Here is a 12,659-nt window from a genome sequence, read left to right on the forward strand (position 1 = left end):
GAAGTAAGTCAGGGTGGAACAGGGACTAGAAGCCAAGTCCTATAAGAAACCAAAGTACACACTAGTAAAAGAAAAAAGATTCCTTGTTGAATTTTCTACCAAGCGTTGATTAAATAGGATGTTTGTCCAGCTAAACCCAGTCACGACACCATCTCTCCTCCCACTCCTTTCTTTGTCTAGCTGCGTACTCTGGTTCTTCATAGAACTGCCCCATGCTGCCTGACTTCCTGCGTCCCTCTGAGCTGTGGGGCTTAGCTGTGGGTCCTCGCTGTGCTCTGGGCAGGCCTCGAGTGCAAGTGCGGCCACCACGGGCAGTGGTCATGCTTTGCACAGTAGTGGGTTATCCTATACATCCTGGGCCCTACAGATGTAAAGATGTTAGTTTCCCAATGAGAGTGAAGTGTACAGAAGAAGAAGGGTCTCTTTAATTTACTTAAACTATCTTTTGGGCTTGCAGAGGTCTGTGTAAACCTGTGGCCTGCAATTTTTCCCTGTTTAAAATAACAGTGCTGGGGATCGAATCCAGGCCTAGTGCGTGCTAGGCAAGTTCTCTGCCCCACAGACCTAAAGCTGTTTTTTAAAAAGTGAATTCAAGCCGGGCGTGGTGGCGCACGCCTTTAATCCCAGCACTCAGGAGGCAGAGGTAGGAGGATCACCATGAGTTCGAGGCCACCCTGAGACTACAGAGTTAATTCCAGGTCAACCTGGACCAGAGTGAGACCCTACCTCGCAAAACCAAAAAAAAAAAAAAAAAGTGAATTCGCTGCCCCATATTTTAGAGATGGGATATCCCAAATTTTAAAAATCCAGATTTCTAGCTTTTTGCTTTCAAATATGGAGGACTGACCATACCAGTCATATTTCTTCATGACAAATGGTTGGAGTTAAGAGGCAACCACCACCTTGAGGTGGCACAGGGACTTTCTCCCCCAGCTGCCAGTGTCCAACACTCATGGTATGTCCCAGACATTGCTGCCACGTGTTGTCTGCCATTTGTCACCCTTAGAGAAGGGACTTGGTTCTCTCAGTGGTGCAAAACTCCGGTTTGTCCTCTGCACACGTGGCTCTGTTGGCTGCGGAAAGCCCTCGAGGTTGGTCCAAACAGGACTAAGGGATTATACTGTAGCCTCCTCTTACCTGCTGGGTTCTTCCCTGTCTTACTGCAGCAGCGGCAGGAAACCAGCCCGGGGGGAATCCTGGCCCCGGTGGAGGGCCCGCGTCCAAATCCTGCTGCATCCAGTAGCACGCCGCCGCCGGGAGCTGATGGCAGACGGTGCTGCCCTCTGGAGGAAGAGTCACCTAGGCCAGTGGAACGGCTACATCTGCTTGAAGAGCAAAAGACTTGGAAGTTGAGAGCTGGTGGAAAATACAGCACGCACCTCACTGAGGGGTTTTTCAAACAGTTTTCTTTTAGCCTTGCAGTGTATGGAGTTAAACCCAAGCATTCTACATTTCATAGACATCAATTAGACTTTTACTTACTGCCAGATTTATCAGCTTGCTGTGAACCTTTTCTTATAATGCTTTCATTTAATGTTTTGTTTAAAAAAAGCTTTTAGCCATTTTCAATAGTAGAGAGGATATTGAATAACCATGGACTCACCCAGATTTGAATATTTAAGGTTGTTTCATTTATCCTTTTTACATTTTCCATTTTCCCCCTTTCTTTCTTTTTTTTTTTTTGTGACAGGGTGTCAGTACATAGCTCAAGCTGACCTCAAACCCTCAATCCTACCCCTACTCCCTAGTGCTGGGCTTATAGGTTTGCACTACCATGCCAGTTTCACTAAAGTGTGGAACAGCAACTTCCACACATACCATTTCGTTCTGCCAACATCTTTAAAGGAATCACACTTTGTTAAGGATTCCACGTCTTTCCAGAGGTGATGGCACACGACTGTAATCCCAGCACTCAGGAGGGAGATAGGAGGATCAGGAGTTCCAAGGAAGTCTGATCTCTACACAGCATGACCCTACCTCTGAGAAGGGAGGCAGGAAATGCCTGCACAGAAATAAGGGTATTTGGGATCCTAATACTGTCACATGGAGAAGAGCACCTTAGATGTAGCTGTCGTGGACACTGTTGAGCCGCAAAGTCCACCCCTTCTTCAATAAAGGACTTGGAATTACAAGAGACAGCTTTTTCATTTACATTTCCAGGAGGATTTATACCCAAGGACTGATCTAAGCCACCTGAAAAGACCTGGCCATTGTGTCCAACATGGGACAACTGTGCAAAGCCATCCAAGGTCCAGGTTTCCTGGGGATCCCCACTGGTTACTCTAGGCTCTCACCTCTCACTCAACCCTGCTGCCCAGAGTCCAGTTAGTCTGCTTTTGCGGGAATTTCACTGTGATCCTCGTCCTGAATCAACTTTCCCCATAATCACCCAAAAACGTTTTTAGGAGTTGGTTTACTTGAATCTAATACAAACAAGTTTCACCCACTGAATTTACTTTTTTCTTTTTGCTTGCTTGCTTGTATAACATATACTTTTTGTGTGTTGGGTGTGTGTGTGTGCAGAAGCCAGAGGACACTCTCTGGTGTTACCCTCAGGAACGTCATCCAAGCCTTCTGTTGTGACAGGGTGCCTCACTGGCCTGAAGCTGTCCAGTTGGGCTATATTGGTTGGCTAAATAGCCCCAGGAATCCAGATTTCACATAGGTTATGACAGACTTTTTGTTGTTGTTTTGGTTTTTTGAGGTAGGGTCTCATTCTAGTCCAGGCTGCCCTGGAATTCATTATGTAGTCTCAGGGTGCCTCCAACTCACAGCAATCACTGCCTTCTGAGTGCTGGGATTAAAGGCCACCATGCCTGCCTACTCTCTCTTTCTCTCCTTTTTAAACAAATATTTGAGAGAAGACAGAGAGAGAGAATGGGTGTGCCAAGTCCTCCTGTTGCTGAAAATGAACTTCAGCCACATGTGCCACTTTGTACACCTGGCTGTACATGGGTACTGGGGAATTGAACGGGGCCATCAGGCTTTGTAAGCAAGTGTCTTTAACTGCTGAGCTATTCCCCAGCCCACTGTTTCTCTTTAAATCTGCAAATGCTCCTCTTAAGTTTGCCAGTGAAACCATGTCAGTTGTCCCACATTCTGGAGTTTTCTATTTACTTCTGTGGTGGCATACAACACATTCCTATCTCCCACAAACAGACCTCGGGTCTAGAACACTCCTCCTTCCACAATGAAGGTTTTGTAGGAGAGCTAAAGCAGTTTATTTGAGGAGAGGGACCACACTGTCTGGTCTCCCCAAGCTGCTTGTATGCAGATCACACATCTAACTCTAACCTTCTCTTTTAGAGAATGGAGGAAATTGAAGGCCAGGGAAGGGTGGGGCTGGGCCAAATTCATAGTCCAGTTCTCTGGCTTCCCTCCAGAAGATGTTCAAGGTCAGAGAACACAGTGCACTATGCACATATCCCATGACTTCCACTGTAGGTTGAACTGTGGTCTTGAGGCTTTAGCTCTCTCCATGTCACACGTAACATGGCTTAGGTGACGTTACAGAGGGATACATCTGGCCTCCTACCTTTTAATTCCCAAGATGGGTTGGCAGCCCTGCTGTCGCTGATACTCTAAGAGCACTGGTCCTGTTCCTAAGCATCTTGTGCAGTGGTGAAGTGGCAGGGTAGAGAACATAGGCATGTTGCTGGAGGTGGTCTTGGCCTTATGACTACATTTCTGAGCCCCTGGGACAGGTTCCTTTTCCTTTCCATGTCTCAGCCTACTCAATCAGTCTCAAGGGTCAGAATCCTTGCCCTGGGATATGGGCAGCACCTCAAGTCTGTGCAAGATGAGGATCATAGTTAATATTAAGGGCTGTCGCTATCCTAAGCACTAGGCATGATCTAGTGCTATCCTCATAGCCATACAGAGAAACTTACTATTTCTGCTTTGCACATGATGATGAAAAGCCTTGCAGAGGTTAGGAAACCTGGCCAAGGACAACCAGCTCATGAGGGTGGAGTCAGAATTCCAATCCAAATAGCCTGACCCCAGAACCCTAGCTTGGAACCACGTTCCCTTGAACAGTACGGCTTCTGAGAATCACCTTCCTAAGAATAGCAAGGCCCTTTGAATGTGTCTAAGCAATTCTCGTTTCACGGTCTAGGGAAGCAGGAGTCAAGGAGGGGGCTTGTCTGAGCTCACACTGTATACAAGTGTGACACAGTGCTGAGTCAAACACAGGTCTCAAGGTGTCTGCCTCTTCATTCCTTGTATGTAGTGGCTTGTATGAAATGTTCCACATAGGCTTATGTGCTCTAACTGGTGCCAGTTTGGGAAAGTGCGGGGCCTCTGGGAGGTGGGTACTTGCTGGAGGAGGTGTGTCCCTGGGGTGGGCTTCTGGATGGTGTAGCCCAGCTCCGCCAATGCTCAGGACTATCTCCGTCTTGCTGCTATGGAGTTGCGGCGTCTGGACTGTCAGCTCTGACCCTGCTTTTTCCACCATGATAGAACATTTTAGAACATCCCCCTAAAACTGTAAGCCAAGCTGGGCATGGTGGCACACACCTTTAATCCCAGCACTTGGGAGGCAGAGGTTGGAGGATTGCCATGAGTTTGAGGCAACCCTGGGACAACCTAGTAAATTCCAGGTGGGCTAAAGTGAGACCAAAAAACCAAAATCAACCAACCAAACAACAGCAACAACAACAAAAAAAAAACCCACACAAAAAAACCTGTAAGCCAAAATAAACCCTTTCCTTCCATAAGCTGCTTCTAGTGAGGTATCATCTCCAGCAACAAGAAGGTATCATAGGTTAGACCTATCCAGAAATTCCTGGCTGATGGAGTGAGGGCCCTGTAGTGAACGGACAAGCCGCTAGGGCTTATCTACCAATTCTAATAAGGTCAGGGGCAGCAAACACTGAGCATTCACACAAATGTTAGATCCTAACTCATGCCAGAGTTCTGTTCAAAGTAGAAATAGCCCTACTCAGTAACTGGGAAAAATCATCATCTGCTTTTTTTAAAAACTATTTATTTATTAACATGTGTGTATGGATATGCCAGGGCCTCTTGCTCTTGCAAAGAACCATCATACACTTATCCAGCTTATGTGGGTGGTTAGGGAATTCAACTTGGGGCCAGTAGGCTTTGCAAACAAGCACCTTTAACCAATGAGCCATTTCCCACCTCTACAACCTAAGATATTTTTAGATTGAGAAAATATAGTATCTGAATTATTTTGTTTATAACATGACATGAAACTGTGTTCATAATGTGAAATTGTAACGTATTAGTGTACCCTTTTAAAAAACATTATTTTCTCAGATTTGATTTGCAGAAACTTTCTAGCAGACTGTGCATTGTCTTTCTACTTTCTTTTTAAAATTTGTTTTAATATATTCAGAAATATTTTATTTGTTTGCAAGGAGAGAGAGAATGGGCATGCCATAGCCTCCAGCTGTTCTAAATGAACTCCATGCACCACTTTGTGCAATCTGGCTTTATGTGGGTACTGGGGAGTCAAACCCAGGTCATTAGGCTTTGCAGGCATGTGCCTTAGCCATTAAGCCAGCCTCATATCTGTTCTTGTTAGCATGTAATTCACTGATATTTTAGCCCTCTTTGGGGGTCATGGGTATCTTGCACAAAGATTGCACTCAAAGGACTGAAGCTGCCATTCAGAGACACAGCACTTGTCTAAAGCAAGTGTGTGTGTACATGCACACATACTCAAAACCCAAAACAGTTTTTTTTTTAATTTTTTATTTATTTATTTGAGAGCGACAGGCACAGAGAGAAAGACAGATAGAGGGAGAGAGAGAATGGGCGCGCCAGGGCTTCCAGCCTCTGCAAACGAACTCCAGACGCGTGCGCCCCCTTGTGCATCTGGCTAACGTGGGACCTGGGGAACCGAGCCTTGAACCAGGGTCCTTAGGCTTCACAGGCAAGCGCTTAACCGCTAAGCCATCTCTCCAGCCCCCAAAACAGTTTTAAAGTAATATAACAGGGGCTGGAGAGATGGCTTAGCGGTTAAGCGCTTGCCTGTGAAGCCTAAGGACCCCGGTTCGAGGCTTGGTTCCAGCCCCCAAAACAGTTTTAAAGTAATATAACAGGGGCTGGAGAGATGGCTTAGCGGTTAAGCGCTTGCCTGTGAAGCCTAAGGACCCCGGTTCGAGGCTTGGTTCCAGCCCCCAAAACAGTTTTAAAGTAATATAACAGGGGCTGGAGAGATGGCTTAGCGGTTAAGCGCTTGCCTGTGAAGCCTAAGGACCCCGGTTCGAGGCTTGGTTCCAGCCCCCAAAACAGTTTTAAAGTAATATAACAGGGGCTGGAGAGATGGCTTAGCGGTTAAGCGCTTGCCTGTGAAGCCTAAGGACCCCGGTTTGAGGCTCGGTTCCCCAGGTCCCACGTTAGCCAGATGCACAAGGGGGCGCACGCGTCTGGAGTTCGTTTGCAGAGGCTGGAAGCCCTGGCGCGCCCATTCTCTCTCTCCCTCTATCTGTCTTTCTCTCTGTGCCTGTCGCTCTCAAATAAATAAATTAAAAAAAATGCTTTAAAGTAATATAACAGTTACACCCTTTAACACATGAGGAAATCACCCCTCCCCCCCACACATACACATTCCAGTCTTGGAGATAATGCTTTCTCACCTCACTTACAGGAAGATGTACAAAGGAAAAGGTTTCAAGTTTACCCAATCATGCCTCACAGTTCAGACCTGTTCTCTGTAAAATGTCTAACAGTGAACAGATGTTTACTGGTCAGCTATCACTTAGAGCATATTTACTTAATATGCTTACAGGGGAAGCTGACTGAAACAAGGATGTCTATTCGGAAAGTGTAGGTCACGGCCGGAAGTCACCCATGGAACTGTTGACATGTGAGATGAGTCTCAATGGTTATCAAGAATTGGAAGTGTTGGGTAGGGAGAGGGAACTAAGAATTTTTAAAAAAATGTTTTTATTTATTTGCAAGAAGAGAGAGAGAAGGCCAGGGCTTTCAGCTCCTGCAAATAAACTCCAGATACATGTGCCACTTTGTGCATCTGGCTTTACATGGGTACTAGGGAATCATTAGGCTTTGCAGGCAAGTGCCTTAACTGCTGAGCCATGTCTCCAGCCTCAGAACTGAGATTTGTGATGAGGTATGAAGGGCAACCTTTGCCTGGTTCTGCTGTGATTGTGTGTGCCTATGATCTCAACATTCAGGAGAATTCTAAATTTGAGTCCAGCCTGTGCTACATAGTGAGTTGTAGGCCAGACTGAGCCAAATAGGTGACACTGTCTCAAAATTTCAAGTGGGGGAAGGCTGGAGAGATAGCTTATCAGTTAAGGTGCTTGCCTGTGAAGCCTAAGAACCTGGGTTTGAGTCCCCAGAACCCACATAAGCCAGATGCACGAGGTGGTGCATGCATGCATCTGTTGGAGTTTGTTTGCAGTGGCTGGAGGCCCTGGAACACCCTTCCTTCCTTCCTTCCTTCCTTCCTTCCTTCCTTCCTTCCTTCCTTCCTTCCTTCCTTCCTTCCTTCCTTCCTTCCTCTCTTTCTCTCTCTCTCACATACACACACACACAAATAAATAAAATATTTAAAAAAAGAAAAGAAAATAAATAAATAAATAAAAATTTAAAGGAGCAGAAGATGTAGCTCAGTGGTATTCATACCCACTAACCTTTGAATTCAATCTTCAGCCCTGAAAAATAAATAAATAAAAACCAAAGTAAACCAAACCTGTGACAAGGTCCTTCTCTGAGAAGGTGAGGCTGGATCTGTAATCTCTCCATTTTAGTGGCTAGTGTCCCCAGTGAGCTCAGAGGACCAAGAAAGAATAACACATCTGGGCAGGGCTGTAGGTGGTATTTTCTTTTTAATCTCCATAGTGTATTTAAGTTTATTTATAAGCAGATCACCTCACTATTTACAGTACATGAGCATAGAGATTCTACAGTTTTGTGATGTAAACAATAACTCCACAGTGGGAGCTTGAGGAAAGAAGCCAGTTCTGAAGTATTTACAGACAATAAAATAGAGCTTTATACTCACAGGAGAACAATACGTACAGCAATTTGGTTAAATTATCTATGAAACTATAGAATCTGACAATGTACAAATACAGGAAAACATTTTCTCATTTAGAAGGTAAGACAGAGAAATCACACTGAAAATAAAATAGGGACAATGACAACCACAATAATTAAAAGCCAAGGTTTCTACCTTGCCTCTTACAGATAAAGTATATATATAAATATGGACACAACCCAACAAAATGGAAAAAATATATAAAAATCCTCTACCAATTAAAAAAAATAGCAAAACTAAAAACTTGATTCTCAATCATTAGCAGTGTCCTTTAAAAAATTAAAATTTAGCTCTTTATTATAAATAACAAAGCAGATGTGTCCCTCTGTGTAGGTGAAATTCTTGCACCTTTCTCAAGAAATGCATCAATGTGATTACACACATACACACACACACACTCCACACCCTAAAAACACAACCTTCCACTCATGCACCCCAGACTGTAGTTACCTTGTTGAGCTTTCTAATAAATAATGCCCCTACAGTAGTACCCCTGGGGATGACAAAACCTCTCAAGTTTAGCCATTCCCTTGTTTGACCCTGTCACAGAGCCAGGAGAGCCCTGGCTCCCTATTGCTAAGAATTCTCTAGGCTGCATGGTCATAGCGAGAGAAAAGAATTTTAAACCCAAGGTTTGGAAATGATGGAAGGGACCATAGGGACCACTTTGCCGGTAGATTAAGGCTGGCTGCAGACACCACCTTGTGGAACCCGGGGGTTGAGGGCTGGAGGTCGCCTTGGCTTCCATTAGCAGCTGCCTCCGGGACAATGCTATCAGCAGGACACAAGAGGTGAGGGAGCGAGTGTGAATTTCTGGGGGCAGACTGCACTGAGCTGGACTTCTGGATGGTCATCTTCTCTACAACCATCTGGAAATCCAGGTGCACACTACCTTGACCCATGTCCCCCCACTTGAGACCATGCTCCCCGAAGGATTTCCAACCTGTTTCAATTGGAATCTGAACATCCCTCAAGAAACAAAGTTGGGAGTAGTTTATGACTTTTTATTCCTAACACAAAATACATTTGACAAGATTTTAAAATATAAAATACAAAAACAAAACAATAAAACCTGTTTGGCTAGTCAGTGGACCACATCAAATGTGATGGCCAGGGCCCTTCTTCCCCCAATCCTCATAGCCAACCTTCTCTCTTGTCCCGAGAGTACAGAGTGGGTCACCTAGCAGAGGTTCGCATAACAAGATCAGCAGCTGGGCTGCCAGTATTGCAGTTACAGTAAACCCCTTCCCACCCATCTTTCCTACCCACAGGATAACTAGTGCATTGATCAGACTGTGTGAGACCTTGAGTGACTGCTCCTGGAACTTCCGACCTTGTTGAGCTCTGAGCACACAGACAATTCACTCATGCTATTGTAATTTCTTTCTCAAGTTCATGTTGGACGGCATGGTGGCATGCCAAAGTGAGTCATCTGCCTTTCATCTGGGTGGCTGGTGAATACTGTCTTTGGCCACTAAATGGTGACCACATGTTAATAAGGCAAAGTGCTAAGGTGGAAACTCATCCCCTCTACGAGCACAGTGGGCAAAGCCAGCAGAGGGAGAAAGGAGGCTTGTTAAGGCTTCCTTGGAGTATCCATTGACAAAAACAAGTAGAGCGCGGAGGCACAAAGCCACATGAACATCTCTGGGAGCTGCTGTACAACACAAGACTGATCACCTACAAAACCGTCTATCCCAAGCCTCTATTTGGGGCAACTGGGTTTCAGCACTCAAATCCCGAAGTGCTGTACCACTAAGAAGCAAGAACCAAAAGCTGCTCTAAACATATGCAGTATGGTCGATGTTGCCCATGTCTTTTACAATCATTTGAAAGAAATGTGTGAAAAGTACTGAAGTTAAGCTATTCAGGGAAAACAAGTATATTGCTAAGTATTGTCTGCAACTAAGACAGAGAAACAGCCAAGTGGGCACAGCATTCAGATTAAAAGCTGTTCAGTGGGGATGATAAAGGGCTGATGTGAGACTGGACATAGCCACCAACCCCACAATAAACTATGGCTTGGATCTGTCCTGCAGAGCTGGCCACCTCATACAAGGTGACTCAGCCAGGACTCTGTGGGTCTGATCCTTCTGGGGTGGCAATCTTGCAGAGAGCCTTTCCCCTGAGCCAGGCAGGCACAGCCAGAGACTGGAACTGACTTCCAGGGAGTGACAGTCTGCTGCCTCATTTGCTAGCTCAGGAAATGGGCCCTAGATTGCAGAGCAAATAAAGAAAACTTGGGATCCTCATTCTGAGATGGCTTATAGTTAAATGAATTGCTCCACAAAGCATTTCAATGGACTGTTTTTAATTTTTACCAAAGTGGGTACCAAGATGTAAATCCATCAGTCCCTGTTTCTAGGGCTTTCAGCAAAGAAGCCAGGCAAGTGCTGGGCCCTTGCAGTTTTCCCTGCCGTGGCTACTATGTGGAAACCTCCTCTGCTCTTTCCTTTACATCAGCCCTCTTCCTGACACTGACCAAGTCTCTAGGAGAGCACTGCACACAGACACCCATATTTTCCAGAGAAAATGTAGACCAGGCTCAATGTCGGGTTTTCTCAAAGTGCTTTCATTGGCTAGTGCAAGCATCCTCCTCTGCCTACCTGCTTCCTGGGCATTCTGTAGCTGACAGCAGAGGCTCCCCCAGCTCCTCTGTTCTAGGCCAAGGCCTCCTCTGTACATGTGGATCTCCAGCTCCCAGGCTCACTCTGTACTTACCCTGTCTCTCCAGACTTTGCAAACAGTCCTGGATCCCATCTCTGTGTGCAAATGCCTCAGGAACTTTGGGACCAGCTTTCACAAGTTGCACCTAGGTACTAGTCAGCTTCCTTCTGACCCAGTGGGAATGGTGAGAGGATCAATCCCACTTCTTTGGCCAATGAGACCATTAAGTTCACTCTATTTGCTATTATACTTTCCTGGGTCACATCTGACTCTGGGATATGGGATTCCCCAAGCTAAGGGCAACAGATACATTTCAAATGTTAAGAAAAGTACTTTTGACCTCAGTGGATCACATCAACACATCCTCTAAGATTTATTCTGCTTCACAGAGGGGTGCCCTGCCTCTCCAGAGGCAGGCTCAGCTGAGAGGTGAACTGAACTCAAGGTCTGGGGTGGACCCCGGCTGGAGCTGGCAGTGCAGAACCAGGCTGCCCATGTCTCCATGGCCCTCCGCTCACCATCTGCACAGCAGCTTTCATAGGCATGATGACAGTGGCCCACAAGGGAGAGAGAGAAAGGGCCTTAGCTGCACTCCATCCACTCATGTTCTCTACCTCTTTGATGCATTTTCCTTCAGTAACCAGAGCCCTTGAGAACAAGGATTCTGATTCAGCCTTGTACCGACTGAGGAAGGAGATGGAAGAATTCCACTTTAGCGGTTGAATAGACATTTCTGGAAAACACCAGCATGGCACAGAGATGACAGTGAGCCTACCCTGCCTGGGTGGCTGTCAATAGTCTACAGGACGCTGTATGGCAATCACATGTAAACATCATCAAGACACACCAGGACAGAGCTACAACGAGATGGTTGCCAATGGCAGCTGCTCCCTCTGGGTTCCTCCTTAATTTGTTGGGAAAGAGAGAATGGTGGACTCGTGGTTCTTGAGAAACCTTGCTGTCTCCTCGGTAAATAATACACAGCACCACTTGAGTCTTGTGGAGAGAGGTCACTTGCAGGGCTGCTTATCTGCAGAACTAGTCACCTTGTTGCATGGGAGGGCAGACAGAGACTACTGGATGCTGTTGGCAGGCACCCTCCCGTCAGTGTGACCTTCCAGACGTCAGTCCCCAGCGCCATGCTCAGGGCCCTGTTCTGCTCAAGCCAACATCTAAGTGACTTCCAAGTACCCGGGTTGAAGAGACAAGGCAGCTTACACTGACTCTGGCTCTGAAGGGGGCACAAAAGACTCCTGTGTTGCTAAAATTTTGTGTTTCTTTACCGTCTGCAATCAACAGCCCAAGGGAGAACCCTTGTCCTAATACAGCTGAGGAAGAATATAGGAGGCCCCAGAGTCATCTGGACAATACTTGTCACACTCCAAGACCCAACAAAAGACTCAGTAAAGACATGCAAGAAATTCATGGAGTCAGAACTCATGCAGCTCTCTGTACTGAATCTAGTCTCTTTCCATCAGCTGATTTCAGGGTCAAAGCTTACTTTCCCAGATACGTTCCTGTCTGCCATTCTACTCCTTCCTTCCTCCCCTTCCTATAGGGCAGTGTGTCACAGTGGCACTGAGAGTCTTGCGCCAGGTACTGGCTTCCAGGGCTTTTTCTTTCATGGATCAGGACATGACAGGCCAGGCCAGTGGGAAACCCAGCTAGCATATGGCACTGTAGAATGATGAGCATCTTCCAAAGATTAGACCAGGCTGTCAAAAAATTAAAACACTGATCAATTAGTAATGACTGCCCAGCACACTGTATTGAGGGTTCTGATAGCATATTTGGGCTTAAAGAATAAGTGGAATATGATCTATTAGTTATAATAGTGGAATATGTGCTGGAGACTTGCCATCTTGAACTAGACATTGCCTTAAGAGAAGCTATGACTGTGGGAACCTACCTACCACTGCCCCTCAATCCATTTCCCAGAAAAGAAAACACGTCTAAAATC

At 45.9% G+C, this 12,659-nt stretch overlaps 1 protein-coding gene across 1 annotated transcript in view; it reads left to right on the forward strand.

Annotated features, from left to right (window-relative positions):
• The window catches only part of Pde6a (phosphodiesterase 6A), a 114,345-nt gene extending 112,744 nt beyond the window's left edge, over positions 1-1,601 (forward strand). The window contains exon 22 of the mRNA XM_004664767.2: positions 1,167-1,601. Within this exon, the coding sequence (XP_004664824.1) occupies positions 1,167-1,243 (77 nt within the window). The 3' untranslated portion in view covers positions 1,244-1,601. The remainder of the gene's footprint in view (positions 1-1,166) is intronic.
• Positions 1,602-12,659: the final 11,058 nt, after the last annotated feature.

This window comes from Jaculus jaculus, chromosome 13, assembly GCF_020740685.1.
Source record: "Jaculus jaculus isolate mJacJac1 chromosome 13, mJacJac1.mat.Y.cur, whole genome shotgun sequence".
Lineage (NCBI taxonomy): Eukaryota > Metazoa > Chordata > Mammalia > Rodentia > Dipodidae > Jaculus > Jaculus jaculus.